This window comes from Sapajus apella, unplaced genomic scaffold (assembly GCF_009761245.1).
Source record: "Sapajus apella isolate SASKATOON/1434 unplaced genomic scaffold, GSC_monkey_1.0 scaffold130, whole genome shotgun sequence".
NCBI classification, from domain to species: domain Eukaryota; kingdom Metazoa; phylum Chordata; class Mammalia; order Primates; family Cebidae; genus Sapajus; species Sapajus apella.
In genome coordinates, this window is record NW_022437070.1 from 1,655,297 (window position 1) to 1,675,870 (window position 20,574).

The 20,574-nt window shown below is 52.3% G+C and overlaps 2 protein-coding genes across 7 annotated transcripts; both read left to right on the forward strand.

Annotated features, from left to right (window-relative positions):
• The first annotated feature begins 212 nt into the window (after positions 1–212).
• Positions 213–16,453, forward strand: LOC116539573 (paraneoplastic antigen-like protein 8C). Its single transcript, XM_032262572.1, has 3 exons — positions 213–2,092; positions 12,827–12,832; positions 16,440–16,453. The coding sequence occupies exon 1, from the start codon at positions 811–813 to the stop codon at positions 1,423–1,425; it is 615 nt and encodes a 204-aa protein (XP_032118463.1). The 5' UTR covers positions 213–810; the 3' UTR covers positions 1,426–2,092; positions 12,827–12,832; positions 16,440–16,453.
• On the forward strand, positions 14,458–18,221 carry CCDC8 (coiled-coil domain containing 8). 6 transcript variants are annotated; one of them, XM_032262570.1, is made up of 3 exons: positions 14,458–16,630; positions 16,727–16,846; positions 16,943–18,000. In XM_032262570.1, exons 1-3 carry the CDS (start codon positions 15,737–15,739, stop codon positions 17,399–17,401), a joined length of 1,473 nt encoding a protein of 490 aa, XP_032118461.1. In that variant the 5' UTR covers positions 14,458–15,736; the 3' UTR covers positions 17,402–18,000. The 6 variants fall into 6 exon arrangements, with proteins under 6 accessions (XP_032118461.1, XP_032118462.1, XP_032118457.1 ...); XM_032262571.1 differs by having other exon boundaries at positions 14,459–16,630; positions 16,727–16,798; XM_032262569.1 differs by having other exon boundaries at positions 14,752–16,630; positions 16,727–16,798; positions 16,847–18,000.
• Positions 18,222–20,574: the final 2,353 nt, after the last annotated feature.

A 20,574-nucleotide genomic window follows, 5' to 3' on the forward strand; every position in this document is an offset into this window, starting at 1 on the left:
AGTTTCTGACCCCAAAATATTCCCGGGGTGCCTCTTGTATATTCCCTGTCCCCTCGCCCCTGGAATCAGCTATTATTCAAAGGAGAATCATGGGCACTTCTGATGGCTGATGGCCAACCCCTCACCTCCGAATGACCCCCTCAGACTCTTGATTTCAATGCGACCAGGCGGCCAATGGCAGAGGCGATGCTCCAGCGGTTGCCATGGAGACCTCCAGGCCTCAGAGCGGAAGGAGACGGTGACGTCACAGCGGGAGCAAGTGCAGCGGCCACATCTCGTCCTAGTCTGGCCACAGGGCACTTAGGGCAATCTCTGGGCTGGCGGTGAGGGACGCGCCTCCCGGCCGGTCAGGGCCCCACCCACGACACTCCATTGGTGGAGATCAGCAGTCCCAGATCCGCGGAGACTGTTGGGGCCTGCGAGACCTTTGGAGGCCACGCCAAGAAAAGGGAAGCATCGTCTTAAGACCCTCCTCGGTGCAGCCTCGCCCAGGACCCGGGAGCCACGAGTCAGGTGGCAAACGCCGCCTTCTGCTTCTCCAGCACGCGTAAGTCCCTGGGAATCTTGGAGCCCACTCAGAGGGAGCCACGGAAGCCCTGACTGACACTGCACAGCCCTGTAGGCAGGGGCTGGGGGCATCCTTCACTGAGCTGGACGAAGGGGGCCTGGGAGCGGCCTCTGGCCCCGAGGCCTCACTCTCTCTCCTAGCCTTTGGGAAGGAATCCCGGCAACCTGGATACCTCCGTGGATTCCCGAGGCAGCTCAGGTGTGCGTCAGCGGGCATACTGCTGCCTCAAAGAGTTGGGGAAGATGCTGTTTGGCGTGAAAGACATTGCCCTGTTGGAGCATGGGTGCAAGGCCCTGGAGGTGGACAGTCACAAGTCCCTGATGATCCTGGGGATTCCCGAGGACTGCAACCATGAGGAATTCGAAGAGATTATTCGGCTGCCCCTCAAACCTCTAGGCAAGTTCGAAGTGGCTGGGAAGGCCTATCTGGAAGAAGATAAATCCAAGGCGGCCATCATTGAGCTGACGGAGGACATCAATTACGCCGTGGTCCCCAGGGAGATCAAGGGCAAGGGCGGGGTGTGGAGAGTGGTCTACATGCCCCGGAAGCAGGACATCGAATTCCTGACCAAGCTGAACCTCTTTCTGCAGAGCGAAGGGAGGACGGTCGAGGATGTGGCGCGGGTCCTGAGGCAGGAACTGTGTCTCCCAGAGACGGGCCCCGGAGAGCTGCCTGCAAGGAAGTGCTGTGTGCCTGGGCTGGGGGAGAAGCCGGAGGCTGCGGCCACTGTCCGGATGGACGTGGTGCCACCTCCAGACTCCTTGGAGAAGGAGAGCAAGGCTGGAGATGGCAAGAGGGGCAAAAGGAAGAACAAGAAAAACCGCCGGCGGCGTCACGCCTCGGACAAGAAGCTGTGAGGTGGTGGTGGCATTGGGTGGGCGTGGGGGGTGACCGTGGGAGGGTAGGTACCACGTGAGTACATTTAAGGAGTATGAGTGAGTGTGGGTAATACAAGTGAGGATAGGAATGACTCTAGTGAATGAGTAACTTTTGAGCGAGAATGGGTATCCTTTGGATAGCACAGGTAACATCTGACTAGTGTGAACTATCTTTATCTGAGTTAACTAACTTGTGAGTTACATCTGAGTGTGTGTGGTTAACTTCTGGCTACCCTTGGCTCATTCATTCATCCTACAGATATTTACTGTGCACCTATTATGTCCCAGGTACTGTTCTAGGAGCTGGGGATACGGAAGGGAGTAAACTCAACAAAAATCCCTGCCTTCATGGCACTCAGAGTAAGTGGGTAATATTTAAATTACTTGGAGACATCGGAGTGAGCGTAGGTAGCATTTGAGTAGATGTGGGTAACAGTTGAATGTTCACAAAATCTGGTTGAGTGTGGATTACTCCTTCAACCAACAAAATTTCCTGAGGCCCTACTGTGTGCCAGGCACTGGGGATACAGAAGGGGAATAAAACAGACCAAAACCTTGCCCATGACTGTCATACTACATATTTGAGTAGGCGCAGGTAGCATTTGTGTTACTTGAATACACATTAGTGAGTGTGGGTAGCATCCGTGTATAATTGAGAGCAGTTGTGGGTAATATTTGAGAGTGTGCGAGTAACACCTAATATGCGTATCGGTATCATTTGAGTGGATGAGAGTAATTTGTAAGTGAAGAAGGGTCTCAAAGACCTACCTACAAACATCTTCCGCCACCCGGGAGACCCGGCGGGACCAGCCGCGCAGGCGCAGTCGGCGCCAGAGGCTAGCAGCGCGTCTGACCGTTGCTATGGAGACCAAGGCTTTCCCCCAGGCGCCTGCGCCCTTTGCAGAAAATGGAGCAGGGGACAACAGGGTCCCGGATTCCAAGGTTTTGGAGATCTCTTACTGGAGTTGAAGAAAACCCGGGCAGATCCAGGAGGAACATGTCAGGGAGATCTCTACTCGGGTGAAGGGCCGCCATCCCCCTTCGGCTGTCACCTGCGGCCTGATGCTGGGACTGCCTCTCCTGCTGGGGGGAGGCTGGCGGCACAGACCCCTCTAGCAGTGCGCCCTCCTGGAAATCCTGTTATTGTAAAGTCTAGAGCCGTTTTCTGTGTTTCAAAAGCATGTACCTTGAATGTAACTGGGGCACAAACGTGTCCGGAGTGGGATACCCTGTTTTGCGCATATCAAGCAGAAACCACGGGTGAGAGTGAGTTGCCTGCTCTCCACCTCTGAGGAACTTGCTGATCTGTAAATGGCTCTTGAAAAGCTGTCGCCATTCTCTACACGCTGAGTCACTTACAGAAGCGGTCAGAGGTGGGACCCTTCTGCCCAGTTTGGCGCCTGTGGGTGAGGGTATAAGGGTCTTGCCAAGTTAAATCCTGGAAGCTCTGGCTTGGTGGGGAGGTGTGAACTCCACTCTCTAAAGAAGAGGTGGCTGGGCGCAGTGGCTCACGCCTGTAATCCCAGCACTTTGGGAGGCTGAGGTGGGGGCGTGGAGGGGCGGGCAGGGAGGATTACCTGAGGTCAGGAGCTTGAGGCCAGCCTTACCAACATGGAGAAAACCCCATCTCTACTAAAAATACAAAATTAGCCCGGAGTTGGTAGCACATGCCTGTAATCCCGGCTCCTAGGGAGGCTGAGGCAGGAGAATTTCTTGAACCCCGGAGGTGGAGGTTGCAGTGAGCCGAGATGGTGCCATTGCACTCCAGCCTGGGCAACAAGAGCAAAACCGTCTCAAAAAAAAAAAAAAGAGGTGAGGCTTCCAGGCAGTGGTCCAAAAGGAGGTAAATAATTAAGAGGCCATTTTCAAGAGTAATGAACGATGTTAACACCGAGATGAAGAACTTTAAAAATTAGGTAAAATCCAAATACATGTGAGTAGACAGATCTTTACTTAGAGACACTTGACCTGTCAATTTGCAAACTTTTGCTAGTTCAGGGATCTGCAAAGGTTTGAACTGAATCTCTTTTCAAAAATGTAACTTACACACACACACTCAGCCTACCAAATTGTAATGCCAGAGACCACTAATGTCACAATGTGGTGGATGTCAGCCATGTCTGTGACTTCCAGCATTCAACTCTCCCTCCCTCCCTCCCTCCCCCCTCCCCCTCCCCCCTTCCCCTCCCCCTCCCTCCTTTCTTTTCTTTTTCTTTGAGATAGGGTCTCACTCCATCACCGAGGCTGGAGTGCACTGGTGCAATCTCGGCTTGCTGCAACCTTTACTTTCTGGCCTCAAGTAATCCTCCTGCCTCAGCCTCCCTAGTAGCTGGGATTATAGGCACCTGCCACCACACCCGGCTAATTTTTGTATTTTTTATTAGAGATGGCATTTCACCATGCTGGCCAGGCTGGTCTCAAACTCCTGACCTCAAGTGATTTGCCTGCCTCAGCCTCCAAAAGTGCTGGAATTACAGGCATGAGCCCCTGCACCTGGCCTCAACCCCCTTTCTTATTTCTGGGAAGTCACCCCTATGTCATCCCCTTATCAAAAACAAAAAATAGTGGTTCTGTCTCTATACCCCTACCCTGGTGGCCAGGGTGCAGGTAAGAGACACACTCTCAAGCAGGCAGAAACTCCTACTAGATTCTTGCATTCCCAGCAAGTGCCAAGAAACAGAAGAAATTTTTAGAATTCACTTGATGGACATAACCTAAAACCTCGAAGACTGATTTTTGTCCCTTTCCCAAGCTGGCCGTCTAGCCTCAGTTCAACACCTTTTTCTCTTGTGCAGTGGTTGGGATAAACCTCCTGCTGTCTTCATACACCTATGTGAACTTCTTGCAAATCCATGGTCAAGAAGTTTGTAGCTCTCTGTTGATCTTTTTTATTTTTGAAACTGAGTCTCACTCTGTTGTCCAGGCTGGAGTGCAGTGTGCAATTTTGGCTCTCTGCAACCTCCACCTCCCAGGTTCAAACGATTCTCCTGCCTCAGCCTCCTGAGTAGTTGGGATTACAGGCATGCATCACCACACTCAGCCAATTTTCATATTTTTTGTAGAGATGGAGTTTCACTATGTCGGCTAGGCTGGTCTTGAAGTCCTGACCTCAAGTGATCCACCCACCTCAGCCTCCCAAAGTGCTGGGATGACAGTTGTGAGCCACCACGCCCAGCTTCTCTGATGATCTTTTAATGCCTTGTAAATCCCTGGCCTGGGCATACCTATTCTCAGAATATTGTACTACTGTGTTGGTTGTTGCAACGCAGAGTCTGAGCTTGAATAAATGCTACAAAAGCCCCCAGCACGTTTGTTGCGTGCTGGCCTCCCATCAAGGCATGCTTATTGTATAATAAGAGACAGTGTGACATTTCTCCTCATACTGCAGCATGAAGACTGTATTTTGTGCTTTTTGTGGATTTCAGGGGTGTAACATTTATATTTGTGATACACAGGTGTGTGGTTGTTCAATGTCACCCATGAAATCAAAATCCTACCACTTTGCTTTCAAGATTTTCTGGACAAGTCAAAGTGTATTCTGGGACTGCAATGCAAGTTGTCATGTAAAACTGTCACCATTTGAAGCTACTTAACTGAGTCAAGACATCGCTGGTAGGGCAAATTCCAAGCAAAAATTCCCAAGTAAATTGAATGTGCCGGCTGTTGGAGGGCTGCATCTGGCCTCTGTAAACCCCTGACCTCAAAAGTGGGTTCAGCTAAAACTCTTCATTGTTCTTTGTGATTGAGATGCTTTGTTGTACAAATATGAACTCATAAAATAAATGTATGCTAATGAAATCACAGTCAGTCCCTTGGTATAAGGGGTAGGGGAGGATCCATGTAAGATTTAATTTGGTCTCTAGAGGAACAAAGAATAGAAAAATAATTTTCAAAAAAGATTTAATTTGGGTCTGGGTGCGGTCGCTCATGCCTGTAATCCCAGTACTTTGGGAGGCTGAGGCAGGCAGATCACCTGAAGTCAAGAGTTGGAGACCATGCCTGGTCAACATGGTGAAAGCCCGTCTCTACTAATTAGCTGAACGTGGTGTGGGCACCTGTAATCCCGGCTACCTGGGAGGCTGGAGCAGGAGAATTGCTTGAGCCTGGAAGGTGAAGGCTGCAGTGAGCTGAGACCGTGCCATTGCACTCCAGCCTGGGCAACAAGAGCGAAACTCCATTCAAGTGATTCTCCTGCCTTCAGCCTCTCAAGCAGCTGGAATTACAGGCATGTGCCACCACCCCCAGCTAATTTCTGTTTGTTTGTTTTTGTTGTTTTAGATGGAGCGTCACTCAGTCGCCCCGGCTGGAGTGCAGTGGCACAATCTCGGCTCACTGCAACCTCCACCTCCCAAGTTCAAGTGATTCTCCTGCCTCAGCCTTCTGAGTAGCTGGGATTACAGGCATGCACCACCATACCTGGCTAATTTTTGTATTTTCAGTAGAGACAGGGTTTCACCGTGTTGGTCAGGATTGTCTTGAACTCCTGACCCTGTGTTCTGCCTGCCTCAGCCTCCCAAAGTGCTAGGATTAGAGGTGTGCCCAGCCCCTAATGAGAGTCTGAACTGGTTTCTGCAGGAAGGAAGGGTGAGGCAAGGTGTAAGCAGGGCCAGCACTTTCAGTGGGTTCTGGGCTTAGGGACTGTCCCTGGGGTGATTGGGGCAGGTGAGTGGTGACCCAGAATAAGAGAGCCCAATCAATGAGGCAGTTGGGGGTGTGGGCTTTGTTCTTGTGGGGGTTGAATCAAGAACCTTTTGTTGTTTTTGTGGGGGTTGTTTTGCTTTTGAAGAGCTGTGTTCAAGGACAAGTTGTTTACTAAGCCAAGGAATCAGCTGACCGTGGGAGGAGCTGTCCCTCCAGGCTCAGCATGCCTCAGGTGTTAAAACATTGGAACACAGAAAATAGAAGACATGGTCTTACAGTGATTAACACATCCTACGGAGAAGTATCTAGGGAAGCAAATAGTGGAACTGCATGTGCAATTCCTCTAATCAGCTTGCTCACCAAGCAACCTGCTAATTAAGGCAAGATGCCTGTCTTGTGTGTGGAGGTTTGGAGGTGAAGAGTCATGTGGGACTCGTGGCCTGGGTTCAAGTCCTAACTCTGTTTGTCTGCTTGTTTTTTGAGACAGAATCTCCCTCTGTCTTCCAGGCTGGAGTGCAATGGCGCCATCTCCGCCCACTGCAACCTCCACCTCCTCCCGGGTTGTAGCGATTCTCCTGCCTCAGCCTCCCAAGTAGCTGGGATTACAGACACCCCCCACCACACCTGGCTAATTTTTGTCTTTTAGTAGAGGTGGGGTTTCACCATACTGGCCAGGCTGGTTTCGAACTCCTGACCTCAAATGATCTACCCACCTTGGCCTCCCAAAGTGCTGGGATTAGAGGTGTGAGCCACTGTACCTGGCCCAAGTCCTAACTCTTTCACTTCAGGGGATGTGAGCCTGGGGAACCACATCACCTTTTTATACCTCTGGTGTCTTATCTGTAAAGTGGAGATAGCAGTAGCCTATTTCACAGAATTTAGGGAGGAGTAAATATACGTATGCAACTTAGCAAAGAGAAGGAAGCAGTGTCGCTCCCTGCAATCCTGGGTCCAGTGACCGTTTTTGTGTTGACATAGAACACATTAGCCTATTTTTTTGTATTTTTCTTTTTTTTTTTTAAGCTTTGAAATGAGCTAGCCTGGTTTTATATCTCAGATTCCTAAACTTTGATAAACACGTGCCCAGCTTCCTCAAGAGGGCGGTCTGTTCTCCATGTGCTGACAAAAAGTTGTTTTGGAGTCTCGGACACCAAAAGGCAAACTGGTGGCCAGGTGTGGTGGCTCATGCCTGTAATCCCAGCACCTTGGGAGGCCGAGGCAGGTAAATCAAAAGGTCAGGAGTTCGAGACCAGCCTGACGAAGATGGTGAAACCCTGTCTCTACTAAAACTACAAAAATTAGCCAGGTGCAATACCAGGCATTTGTAATCCCAGCTGCTTGGGAGGCTGAGGCAGGAGAATTGCTTGAACCTGGGAGGCGGAGGTTGCAGTGAGCTGAGATCATGCCACTGTACTCTAGCCTCAGCGACAGAGCAAGACTGTCTCAAAAAAAAAAAAAAGCCAGGTGCGGTGGCTGATGCCTGTAATCCCAGCACTTTGGGAGACTGAAGCGGGTGGATCACCTGAGGTCTGGAGTTTGAGACCAGCTTGACCAATATGGAGAAACCCCATCTCTACTAAAAATACGAAATTGGCCAGGCGTGGTGGCTCATGCCTGTAATCCCAGCTACTTGGGAGGCTGGGGTAGGAGAATTGCTTGAACTGGGGAGGCAGAGGTTGTGGTGAGCCAAGATTGTGCCATTGCACTCCAGCCTGGAGAACAAGAGCAAAACTCCATCTCAAAAAAAAAAAGGAGGCAAACTGGTAACTACTTCAAGGTGCTGCTCCTCAGGAGACAGAACTCAACCTGTGCCCCAGCATCAATGGGATGTGACAGAAAAGACATAAAGCTCTGGAGTTTAAGATCAAGACTCGGTCTTAAACAAAAAACCACTTCCAAGGTGCCCATCACCCATATGTGATTTCTGGGGCAGGGGACACTGTACAAGAATTCTTTTGTTTCAGGGATAATCATTCCTGAGAGACAAGGTCACAGAATAAAATTAGCTTTTTTTTTTTTTTTTTTAAGAGACTGAGTCTTGCTTTGTCACCCAGGCTGGAGTGCAGTGGTGTGATCTCGGCTCACTGCAGCCTCCACCTCCAGGGTTCAAGCGATTCTCTTGCCTCAGCCTCTCGAGTAAGTGGGAATACAGGCGTGTGCCACCATGCCAAACTAATTTTTTGTATTTTTAGTAGGGATAGGGTTTCACTGTGTTAGGCAGGATGGTCTCGATCTCCTGACCTCATGATCTGCCTGCCTTGGGCTCCCAAAGTGCTGGGATTACAGGCGTGAGCCACCGTGCCTGGCTAAAATTAGTATGTTTTAATTTGAAATTGCCCTCATTGGAGTCTGGGGAATTAGTGGCCACACAGGGGGCTCTGTATTCACTTCCTGTGGCTGCTGTGACACATTACCATATACTAGATGGCTTAAAACATCAGAAATGTATTGCTCTGAAGGCCAGAAATCCAAAATCCAGGGGTTGGCAAGGCTAAGCTCCTTCCAGAGGCTCCAGGGGAGGAACTTCCTTGCCTCTTCGAGCTTCTGGTGGCTCCAGGAGTTCCGTGGCTTTTGGCTGCATCTCTCTAGCCTCTGCATCCGTGATCACATCCACGTCGCCTCCTCTACTCTGTATGGTTTCACCTCTGTGTTAGCTTCCTAGACCTCCTTTTTCTAAACTTTTTATTTTTATTTTTTGAGACGGAGTCTCCCTCTGTCACCCAGGCTGGAGTGAAGTGGCGCAGTCTCAGCTCACTGCAACCTCCACCTCCTGGGTTCAAGCGATTCTCCTGCCTCAGCCTCCCTAGTAGCTGGGATTACAGGCACGTGCCACCACACCCAGCTAATTTTTGTATTTTTGCTGGTGATGGAATTTCACTATGTTGGCCATGATGGTCTCAATCTCTTGATCTTGTGATCCGCCCACCTTGGCCTCCCAAAGTGCTGGGATTACAGGTGTGAGCCACCGTACCCGGCCTTCTAAACTTTTTTGAGACAGGGTCTCGCTCTGTCACCCAGACTGGAGTGTAGTGGTGTGATCATGGCTCACTGCAGCCTGGACATCCCGTGCTCAGATGCTCCTCCCACCTCAGCCTCCCGAGTGGTTGGGACTACGGGTGTGCACCACTATGCCGAGCTAATTTTTTGTGTTATTTTTGTAGAGATGTGTAGGGGTCAAACCCCGCAAGTGCCGTGGCAAGGGTCTGAAGCCTCAGCCTGTTCTCATATAAATACTGATTTAACAAAGAATTAGAAATGTAGGCACATATATATTCCTTTATATAATCATATATAATCTTATAGTTACTTATAATCATAAAGATATATACTCAATATAACCTTTAATTGTACTAATGACTGTCAGGTTATGAAGCATGGAACTGAGGTGACATTGTGAACAAAGTGACCCTAAGGCAAGATGCTCTAAGCCCTCTGTCACGCCCCCATAAGGGCTGCTGGAGGGCGCCTCGGCTGTGTGGCAGTGCCAGCGCCAGCGCTGGGAAAGCGCCCGCTATTTAGCCAGCTAGGGAAGGAGACGTCCAAAATGGCCAAGACATCTCCTTCCTGGGGAAGTTAGGAGAAAACACCGCTTCTCCAAGCTCTTGTGGCAAGGCCTGACGGCCGTCAGGGACACCCACAGACATCTAGGGACTTAACTGTGTCTATGTGACGCTGTGCTTCAGTGGTCACGTTCCATGTCTGCTCTCACACTCCGCTTCTGCACCTGGTTTCTCTTTTTCTTAAAAGCTAAGACTTAATAATGGTAACATAATCCTAGTGTCCTTGACATTTCTGACAAATATGCGAAGAGTGCTGACAATTAGGTTTTCTCCCCCCCTCAGCCACTTGAAAGTCCTGGGCCCCCTATCTTCAAGACCCGTGATTTACCTGACCCTATCACCGACCACCATGACCTCACCCTACCTTCCCTGCCCCCTGCTTTGTACTCAGTAAAAGTCAGAGTGTCCAGGCACTCGGGGCCGCTGCAGGTCTCCATGCTTTGGCTGGCAGTGGACCTCCGAGCCCAAAGTCTCTTTTCTCTATGTCTGTGTCTGTGTCTTTTATTTCTACAGTTTCTTGTCTCTGCACCCACAGGGAGGGGCTCACAGAACCCTATAGGGCTGGACCCTATAGAGATGGGGTTTTGCTATGTTGCCCAGGCTGGTCGTGAGCTCCTGGGCTCAAGTGATCCACCCCGCTGAGTGTGGAGATTGGGACCAGGCACAGTGGCTTCTGCCTGTAATGCCAGCACTTTGGGAGGCTGAGGCAGGAGGATCACTTGAGCCCAGGAGTTTGAGACCAGCCTGGACACATGGCAAAACCTCATCTCTACAAAAAATACAAAAAATTAGTTGGGCGTGGTGATAATGTGCCTGTAGACCCAGCTACTTGGGAGGCTGAGATGGAAGGATTGCTTGAGCCCAGGGTGTTGAGGCTGCAGTGAGCAGAAATTGTGTCTGCACTTCAGCCTGGGTAAAAAAACCTGTCTAAAAAGAAAAAAAAAAAAATGTGTGGAGATTGGAATCTAATAAACCTGAATGATTCAAAGCTTGGCTCTCCCACTACCTAGCTGTGTGACTTTCTTTGGACTCAGTTTTTTGTTTTTTTTAAGATGGAGTCTCACTCTGTCATCAGGCTGGAGTGCAATGCTGTGATCTCGGTTCACTGCAACCTCCACCTCCTGCTTCAAGCAGTTCTCCTGCCTCAGCCTCCCAAGTAGCTATTACAGGCACCCGCCACCATGCCAGGCTAATTTTTTGTATTTTAGTAGAGACGGGGTTTTACCATGTTGGCCAGGCTGGTCTTGATCTCCTGACCATATGATCTGCCCGCCTTGGCCTCCCAACATGCTGGGTTTACAGGCATGAGACACCGTGACTGGCCTGGACTCAGTTTTTTTACCTGAAAAATGGGAATAACACTTGCCTAAGGAAGGGTTCTAAGGACTGAATGAGAAAATGTGCAGGGCCAAGGATAAAACAGGCGCTCAGTAAAAATGTATTGTTATTAGTATCACATTCCCGGCTTACAGGAATAAAGGTGGAAGCTGTCCTGACAAAAGAAAACAGACTGGTTGGCAAGCACTGATACAGAAGGACATTACGTGAAAACACATTTTACAGTAATAGATCTAGTGTAATTCCCAGCATTCATTCAGTTAATAAATATTTGTAGCTCCTACCCAAAGTATTCTAGATGACGAGACGTCAGCAATGAACAAAGCACACTCACATCCCAGCCCTCATGGGGATAATATTCTAACAAGGTGAAGCAATACATAAGTACATAAAGCCGGGCGCGGTGGCTCACGCCTGTAATCCTAGCACTTTGGGAGGCCAAGGCGGGCGGATCATCTCAGGTTAGGAGTTGGAGACCAGCCTGGCCAACATGGAGAAACCCCGTCTCTACTAAAAATACCAAAAAATTTAGCCAGGTGTGGTGGTGCGTGCCTGTAATCCCAGGTACTCGGGAGGCTGAGGCAGGAGAATCGCTTGAACTCGGATTTGGTGAGCTGAGATTGTGCCATTGCACTCCAGCCTTGGCAACAAGAGCAAAAGTCCATCTCCAAAACAAAACTAAACAAAAAACGTACACAAAAATAGGCCCGGTGCAGTGCCTCTCGCCTGTAATCCCAGCACTTTGAGACCCAGAGGCAGGGCATCACTTGAGGCCAGGAGTTCAAGACCAGTCTGGGCAACATAGAACACCTGTGTACAAAAAAATTTTAAAACTACTCAGGCATGGTGGCATACACCTGCAGCCCCAGACACTCAGAAGGCCAAGGTTGGGAGGATTGCTTGAGCCCAAGAGTTCAAGGTTACAGTGAGCCATGATCATGCCGCTGCACTCCAGCCTGGATAACAGAGTAAGACCCTGTCTCAAAGAAAAAAAAAACAAAACAAAAAAACAAAGTGGTAAATGCTGGGATGAAAATAATTCAGGATGATGGGCAAAAAAAATCTCTGTGAGGTAAATTCTAAAATTAACACACTAATGTAAGCGTTTTTTCTCTGGAAAAGTACAGAGATATTTAACTGGTTACTTTTTGGGGAGAGGCTGGAAGATGGGCTTTGGAAAGAGGAACCCTTTTTTGAAAAAAATTGCCGGGCGCGGTGGCTCAAGCCTGTAATCCCAGCACTTTGGGAGGCCAAGGCAGGTGGATCACGAGGTCAAAAGATCGCGACCATCCCGGTCAACATGGTGAAACCCCGTCTCTACTAAAAATACAAAAACATTAGCTGGGCATGGTGGCACGTGCCTGTAATCCCAGCTACTCAGGAGGCTGAGGCAGGAGAATTGCCTGAACCCAGGAGGCGGAGGTTGCGGTGAGCCGAGATCACGCCATTGCACTCCAGCCTGGGTAACATGAGTGAAACTCCGTCTCAAAAAAAAAAAAAAAGAAAAGAAAGAAAAAAAAATTTACACTTTTCTGTAACTTTTCCTTTTTCTGTTTTTTTTTTTTTTTTTTGAGACAGGGTCACTGTCACCTAAGTTGGAGTTCAGTGGCACCATCTCAGCTCACTGCAGCCTCTTCCCGGTTCAAGCGATTCTCCTGCCTCAGCCTGCGTGGTAGCTGATATTACATGCGCCAGCCACAGAGCCGGCTAATTTTTGTATTCTTGGTAGAGATGGAGTAGAGATTGGGGGAGGCGGGTTTCACCATGTTGGACAGGCTGGTCTCGAACTCCTGACCTCAAGTGATCGCCCGCCTTGGCCTCCCAAAGCGCTGGGATTACAGGTGTGAGTCACCGCCCTCTGCCGGGGGTTGTCAGTTTTTATGAAAATGTGGGACATTTGGGGTTTTCATTTCCAAGATTATCCTCCTTGCGCCGCTCCCCATCCCCCACCAAATAAAACTAACAAACACTAAACAAAACTAACAAAACCAAAGCCCTTTTATGACTACCATACCCAAACGTCTCATCTGCGAGGTCACCACGTGGAAGGCACTGTTCTGACCTCTCAGACTTGCGATTCTTTAACCAGCATTCCTGAAACCTAGGTGCCCTTAGGATTTTTCGTTTTTTGGTTTCTACAAACCAGCTTTTCAGGGAAGCTGGCTTTGGGGATGAGGCCTAGGGGAGGCACCAGGGGGCAGAAAAAAGCAGCTGCCCGCCCTTGCCCCCGCCCTCGCCCCCCGCCCTCGCCCCTCGCCCTCGCCCCTCGCCCTCGCCCCTCGCCCTCGCCCTCCGTGGTGCCCCACCCCCACCATCTCCCTGCATCCTCCGCCTCCGCCTCCGCTCCACCCGCTCAGCTTAGACCAGCGCGGCAGAGCGCGTCCCGTGGTTGCCATGGAGACCGCCGAACTGCGGAGGCCACAAGCTGTGCGCGCGGGGGCGGGGCCGCGGGAGGCCCGGGGGCAGAGAGAGCTCTGCGGCTGGGACCAAGCCAGCGAGGAACAGGAGAAAAATCCAGCGAAGCGCAACCACCTAGTTCTGCAGGAGAAAAACAACCTGAAGAAGCCGATAATTGTGAACAGGCCTCACTGAGACCTTCACTTCCCTTAAGCCCGCGCAGCTTGGCTTTCCCTCTCTTTTTCCTCGGTTCCCTAAACATTTGCCTGGCTCCTTTATGAGTTAAATAAGATCACATATATTTGTTTGTTTATTCATTTGAGACGGAGACTTGCTCTGTCGCTCAGGCTGGAGTGTAGTGGCGCGATCTTGGCACACTGCAACTTCCGCCTACTGGGTTCAAGCAATTCTCGTGCCTCAGCCTCCCCAGTAGCTGGGATGACAGGCATGTGCCACCACGCCCGGCTAATTTTTGTATTTGTTTTTGTTTTTGAGACGGAGGTTCGCTCTTGTTGCGCAAGCTGGAGTGCGATGAGGCGATCTCGGCTCACTGCAGCCTCTGCTTCCCCGGGTTCAAGCGATTCTCCTGCCTCAGCCTCGAGAGTAGCTGAGACTACACACGGGCACAACCACGCCTGGCTGATTTTTTTTTTTTTTTTTTTTGAGACAGAGTCTCGCTCTGTTGCTCAGGCTGGAGTGCAGTGGCTGATCTCGGCTCACCGCAGCCTCCACCTCCCGGGTTCAAGTGATTCTCCTGTCTCAGCCTGCCGAGTAGCTGGGATTACAGGCACCGGCCACCATGCCCGGCTAATTTTTTTGTATTTTTAGTAGAGACAGAGTTTCACCGTGTTAGCCAGGATGGTGTATCTCCTGACCCCGTGATCTGCTCACCTCAGCCTCCCAAAGTGTTGGGATTACAGGCGTCAGCCACCGCCCCCGGCCGGGCCCGGCTAATTTCTGTATATATACATTTTTTGGACAGAGGAGGGTTTCACCACGTTGGCCGGGCTTCTCTCGAACTCCTGGCCTCAAGTGTTTGTTCCACCCGCCTCGGCCTCCCAAAGTGCTAAAATTACAGGTGTGAGCCACCGCGCTGGGCCATGAACATTTAGGTTATTCATCCACTCAAAAATATGCATTGAGCGCCGACCTCGTGCCAAGCGCCACAGTGGGGACTGTTGCAATAAGAACCTGGTACCCATTTCTCTACCCACGCGTGTGGGTGTACGGGTACCGATTGTGGCGTGAATTTAGAATGCTCATCTATAGTGCCAGTGGCTCTCAAAAGGTCGAATCCACTAGCACAGCCACCTACGGGGCTTGGCTGGGACTTGTCCATTTCGGAGGGCAGGTCTGGGAACCGCTGCCTTTCAGGAAAGGTGCTGACTTGGGCCACAGCCGCTTCGCTGGGAAGCAACGGCCCCAGTTAGGCCCGGGGCGCGGCCACACCCCTGTGGGGGAGGGGAGGGAGGCCGGCCCGAAGGGAGTGGACAGCCCCCCTGTCAGTCTTCCCGAGTCCGGGAGTGTAAGATGAGACGGGGGAAGGTGGACCTCATTCTAGGGGAGGGCGAGGAGGAACTTCCTGCCCGTGCGCTCCATGGTGCAGAGCCCGAAGCGCGCGGCCTGGCGGGCTGCGGCGTGTCAAGGTCCGCCTGGAGCTGGGTGGCGGCCTGCCTGGGGGCGGGGTACCCAACTGGGGGGCCGGGCTGAGGCCTCCCAGCCCCTCGGCCATATTGAATAGCCTGGGCTGGACCGTTTTTGTCTGCGAAGTCCTCTCCCAAGTTCCAGCCGCGTCCCCGGTGCCTGGGGCAGGAAGAATCACTGGCAGCTCGCGCGCCCCAGCTTGGAGTGGAACACCACGTTTCCAGCTTGGAGTGGGCCTTGCGCCTCGGGACTGACCTCGGCCCCGCTGACGTAAGCATCCTGGAAATTGATTCCTCCAAGTCCGTGGCGGGGGAGCAGGACTTGGTCAACACTGGACTTGTTGCCGGCGAAGAGATAGGAGGCGTGGGCTCGTCCCTGGCTTGGAGAGGTGACTCTCCGATCAGCGTTGCTGGCACTCCCCCGGCCTCCAGTCCCTCCCTCAAGACTACGGGCGACGGTAGCTTGTTGGGGCTCATTGCCCCCTCACCCCAGATATCACCCTGGAGATCTTAAAGACTCTCGAGAAAAGCCACGTGGGGGGCTGGTTCCCCTGGGGCTTCCTCCCGTCCCCCGACTGCCTAATTCTTTGGAGTGTCCCGGATGTCTGCAAAGATGTGGATTTGGACGTCCTCGTGGAAGCCCTGAAGCCCGTGGGGACCTTTAAGAAGATCGGGAAGGTGTTCCGCAAGGAGGAGGACTCCACGGTGGGGATGCTGCAGATCGGGGAGGACGTCGATTACTTGCTCATCCCCCGAGAGGTCAGGCTGGCCGGGGGCGTCTGGAGAGTCATCTCCAAGCCCGCCACCAAGGAAGCAGAATTTCGGGAGCGGCTGATCCAGTTCCTGGAAGAAGAGGGCCGCACCCTGGAGGACGTGGCCCGCATCATCGAGAAGAGCACCCCGCACCCGCCCCAGCCCCCCAGAAAGCCCAAGGAGCCCCGAGTGAGGAGGAGAGTGCAGCAGATGGTGACTTCTCCGCCCCGGCTGGTCGTGGGCACCTACGACAGCAGCAACGCCAGCGACAGTGAGTTGAGCGAGTTCGAGACCTCCAGAGACCGGAACCGCCAGGGCCCGCGGCGGGGCAAGGCGGTGCGCAGAATGCCCGTCAGCTACCTGGGCAGCAAGTTCCTGGGCAGCGACCTGGAGAGCGAGGATGATGAGGAACTGGTCGAGGCCTTCCTCCGGCGAGAGGAGAAGCAGCCCAGCGCGCCGCCTGCCCGCCGCCGCGTCAACCGGCCAGTGCCGGTGTTTGAGGACAACCTGGGGCCTCGGCTGTCCAAGGCGGACAGGTGGCGGGAGTATGTCAGCCAGGTGTCCTGGGGGAAGCTGAAGCGGAGGGTGAAGGGTTGGGCGCCGAGGGCGGGAACCGGAGTGGGCCAGGCCCGGCTGTCCTCCACCGCAGCAGGGAGCGCAGGGGTATCATCCGCGCCAGACGGCACCAGCCCCAGGGATCGCGCGGGAAACGTGGGAGATGTCTGTGCGCCCCAGACCTCCCCCAGGCGATGGAGGCCCAAGATGAACTGGGCCTCCTTTCGGCGCCGCACGAAGGAGCAGACAGCATCCACAGGTCAGGGGGCAGACTTCCAGGCTAATCACGGGGGAGAGGCTGCAGATAATCAGAGGGAAGGGGCCATAGCTGGTCAGAGGGAAGAGGCTGCAGATAATCAGAGGGAAGGGGCCATAGCTGGCCAGAGGGAAGAGGCTGCAGATAATCAGAGGGAAGGGGCCGTAGCTGACCAGAGGGAAGAGGCCCCAGCTGACCAGGGGCCAGAGGCTGCAGATAATCAGAGGGCAGGGGCCCCAGCTGACCAGGGGCCAGAGGCTGCAGATAACCAGAGAGAAGAGGCTGCTGATAATCAGAGGGAAGAGGCGCCAGCTGACCAGGGGCCACAGGGTGAAGATAATGAGAGGGAAGAGGCCGCAGATAATCAGAGGGCAGAGGCCCCAGCTGACCAGGGGTCAGAGGCTGCAGATAATCAAAGGGAAGAGGCCGTACATGACCAGAGGGAAAGGGCCCCAGCTGTCCAGGGTGCAGATAATCGGAGGGCACAGGCTGTGGCGGACCAAAGGGCAGAGGCTGCACATAATCAGAGGGCAGGTGCCCCAGGCATCCAGGAAGCTGAAGCCTCAGCTGCCCAAGGGGCCACAGGGACAGTTCCAGGAGCCAGTGCCCGGAAACAGGTCAAGACAGTGAGGTTCCAGACCCCTGGACGCTTTTCATGGTTTCGCAAGCGCCGGAGAGCCTTTTGGCACACTCCCCGGTTGCCAGCCCTGCCCAAGAGAGTCCCCAGGGCAGGTGAGGCCAGGAACCTCAGGGTGCTGAGGGCCGAGGCCAGAGCAGAAGCTGAGCAGGGAGAGCAAGAAGACCAGCTGTGAGGTGGGAGCTAGGGACAGCCCACGGGCCCTCCTCCCAGGTGTGGGGGAGAGAGGTGCTCTTTGTGCCTCTGAACTTGGAAATGGAGGTGGGTGCTGTCCACATCTCCACCTAAGCACCCTCTTTATTCTCTTGTTAAAATTTAGTCTCATGCTTTGAGTTTTTATTGTTATTTTTTAGAGACAGGGTCTCACTCTGTTACCCAGGCTGGAGTGCAGTGGCATGATCATAACTCATCGCAGCCTCAAACTTCTGGCCTCAAGTGATCCTCCTGCCTCGGCCTCCCAAAGCACTGGGATTACAGGTGTGAACCACCATGTGCACCACCTGATTTTAAAAAAAAGACTGATTCCTTGTAGCAACCCAAAGAATGTAAAAAAAGAAATCGATACAATAAGGTGGCATCACCCATAGTTTTAACTTCCTCAAATGCAACTCAAGGTGCTCAGCTTGACAAAAGGAGAGAGGGAGGGCAGGGGAGAAACTGCCTCCTTTTTCCGTCTCCCTTTGCCTGCACACTTAATGTTGACTGCCTCCTAAGACTTAAAAAGAAGGCGTTAGCCAATATGCAAATAAAAAACTTTCACGAACTGATTTCTTAGCTTTGGACTTGGCAACTGACGAATGCTCTGGGGGTGACCTGGCCCTTGCTGTCGGTCCCACTCCCATCCTTGATGGTGGAGACACCTGTGTTTATGTTGTCACTTCACTTGTCACCCTCGTGCGCCTGGGCTCTGCTGGTTTGGAGGGGACGGGGCCCTGGGTTTGCACACCGCACCCGATCTTGGTTATAAGGTACAGTAAAAGCGTCCAGAAAGTGCATTCAAAAAACAGATTCTGGGGCCCTGGGCACCAGAGATGTGGATTTGCTAGCGCTGTCCGTGTGGCTCTGAATTCTGTTTGGATCAAGCTTCACAAACATCTGGGCAACTCGGCTACAGGACACATTGAAAAATCATTGCACTAGGAAAAGGCCCAAAAGAGGGGCTGTGGTGTATTATGCATTAATTGCTTCTTCTTTTTTTCGAGACAGAGTCTTGCTCTGTCTCCCAGGCTGGAGTACAGTGGTGTGATCTCATCTCAGCCCACTGCAACCTCTGCCTCCTGGGTTCAAGCAATTCTCCTGCCTCAGCCTCCCGAATAGCTGAGACAACAGGTGCCCGACACCACACCTGGCTAATTTTTTGTATTTTTAGTAGAGACGGGATTTCACTATGTTGGCCAGGCTGGTCTCAAACTTCTGACCTCGTGATCTGCCCACCTTGGCCTCCCAAAGTGCTGAGATTACAAGTGTGAGCCACCGCGCCTGGCCTCTTTCTCTTTCTTTTCCTTCTTTGTCTATTTTCCTTTCCTTTTTCCTTTCCTTCCTCCCTCCCTCCCCCCCCCCTCCCTCCTTCCTTCCTTCCTTCCTTCCTTTTCTGTTTTTTCTTTTTATTTCTTTTAAGACAGGGTCTGGCTGTGTCACCCAGGCTGGAGTGCAGCATTGCAGTCATGGCTCACTTGCACTCCTGGATCGAGTGACCCTCCTGCCTCGGCTTCTCAGAGCACTGGGATTATGGGAGTGAGCCACCGAGCCCGCCCCGTTCTGCTCCTTTCTGAATGGAGTGCTTACTGCTGGCGCTGTTTGCCGCCTGGCGCGCTGTGTGGCCTTGCTAGAGCCCCTTTGTTCATGGTGGTGGATACCTGGCTGTGTAGTCCATGGCTGACAGCCTGGCAAGAATGAGGCACCGGTGGGGTTTGGAGGAAATACAAGCCATTGACCTCATCTGGAGGGGAAGATCTGCAGGTGTGGGAGGAAGAGAGGCTGGGTGGGAAGGTTCTGGTTGGTAGTGGGGGGAGGCGGCTGTCCTTTATTGCTGCCCACCTTGGAGCACAGAGATTTTGTGACCATGGGGACCTGCACTGCCTGGGGAGCTGGAAGGTAAAAAGGAACAGCAGAGACAGGTGCTGGGAGGGGAAGACGGCACGAAAGCAGGAAATGACTTGAAGCCTCAGAGCGAGGTTTTCTCCCCCTTCCTGTAGCGCCCAGAGCCATGGGGGTTCTCAGGAACATCAGAGGCCATGAGGAGGAAAGCGATGTGGACCCCAGACAAGCGGCAAGATGGATTTAACACGGAGCTGTGTGGATTTCATAGACATCAGCTGCCCTTGGCAACAGGGGGCCAGTCCCTCACACTGCCACACATCTGTGCACACACATACACATGCACACTCGGATGCAGACACGCAGGCACCGCACACACCACAGACACATGCACACACACAGGCACCACTGTCAGACCCACATTCACAAACGGAACTATGATTAACCTGCCCATACACATACACAGATACACGGACACACGCATGGAGTGCACACATGTACTCACAGAGGCACACAGACCCACACACTCACAGACTCATTCACACAAACATGGCCATACTTGCAAATGTCAACATGTTCACCCACACAGGACACATCACACACTGCTAGACACTTAGACTCACTCAGCCACGTGGGCACACCCACGTTATCATGCAGAAGCTCAAAAGCCAGTCACAGACACACAGATGCTTGCAGAAACAGAGTTTCACACCACCTCCCTGGGTCTTTTTTTTTTTCTTTTTTTCGAGAGAGCGTGTTGCTCTGTCGCCAGGCTGGAGTGCTCAGTGGCGCAATCATGGCTCACGGCAACCACCTCTCCAGTTCAAGGGATTCTCCTGCCTCATCTTCCAGAGTAGCTGGCACTACAGGTGCGCACCACCATGCCCGGCTAATTATGTGTTTTTAGTAGAGATGGTTTCTCCGTGTTGTTCAGGCTCGTCCTGAACTCCCTACCTCAGGTGATCCACCTGCTTCGGCCTCCCAAAGTGCTGGGATTACAGGCTTGAGCCACGGTGCCCAGTTCTTTTTTTTTTTTTTTTGGACAGAGTCTTAGTCACCCAGGCTGGAGTTCAGTGGCATGATCTCAGCTCACCGCAACCTCTGCCTCCCAGGTTCTAGCAATTCTCATGCCTCAGCCTCCCCAGTCTCATTTGTATACGTGGGCATCCCTGGGTCTTATTTGTATAGCCTTTCCAGGTGCCTCTGACGCTTTGGGCAAGTCTGTCCCCCTAGTGAGTCAAAATTTGTTCCCCCTCGAGTGAACGCAAACTTTTGTGAACTCCTGTTCCCAGCATTCCCACTGTAAGCATT

Bases quoted from the DNA above. Each gene is read 5' to 3' on its own strand.
- LOC116539573 (XM_032262572.1), top strand. From the start codon at position 811: ATGCTGTTTGGCGTGAAAGACATTGCCCTGTTGGAGCATGGGTGCAAG.
- CCDC8 (XM_032262566.1), top strand. From the start codon at position 15,737: ATGCTGCAGATCGGGGAGGACGTCGATTACTTGCTCATCCCCCGAGAG.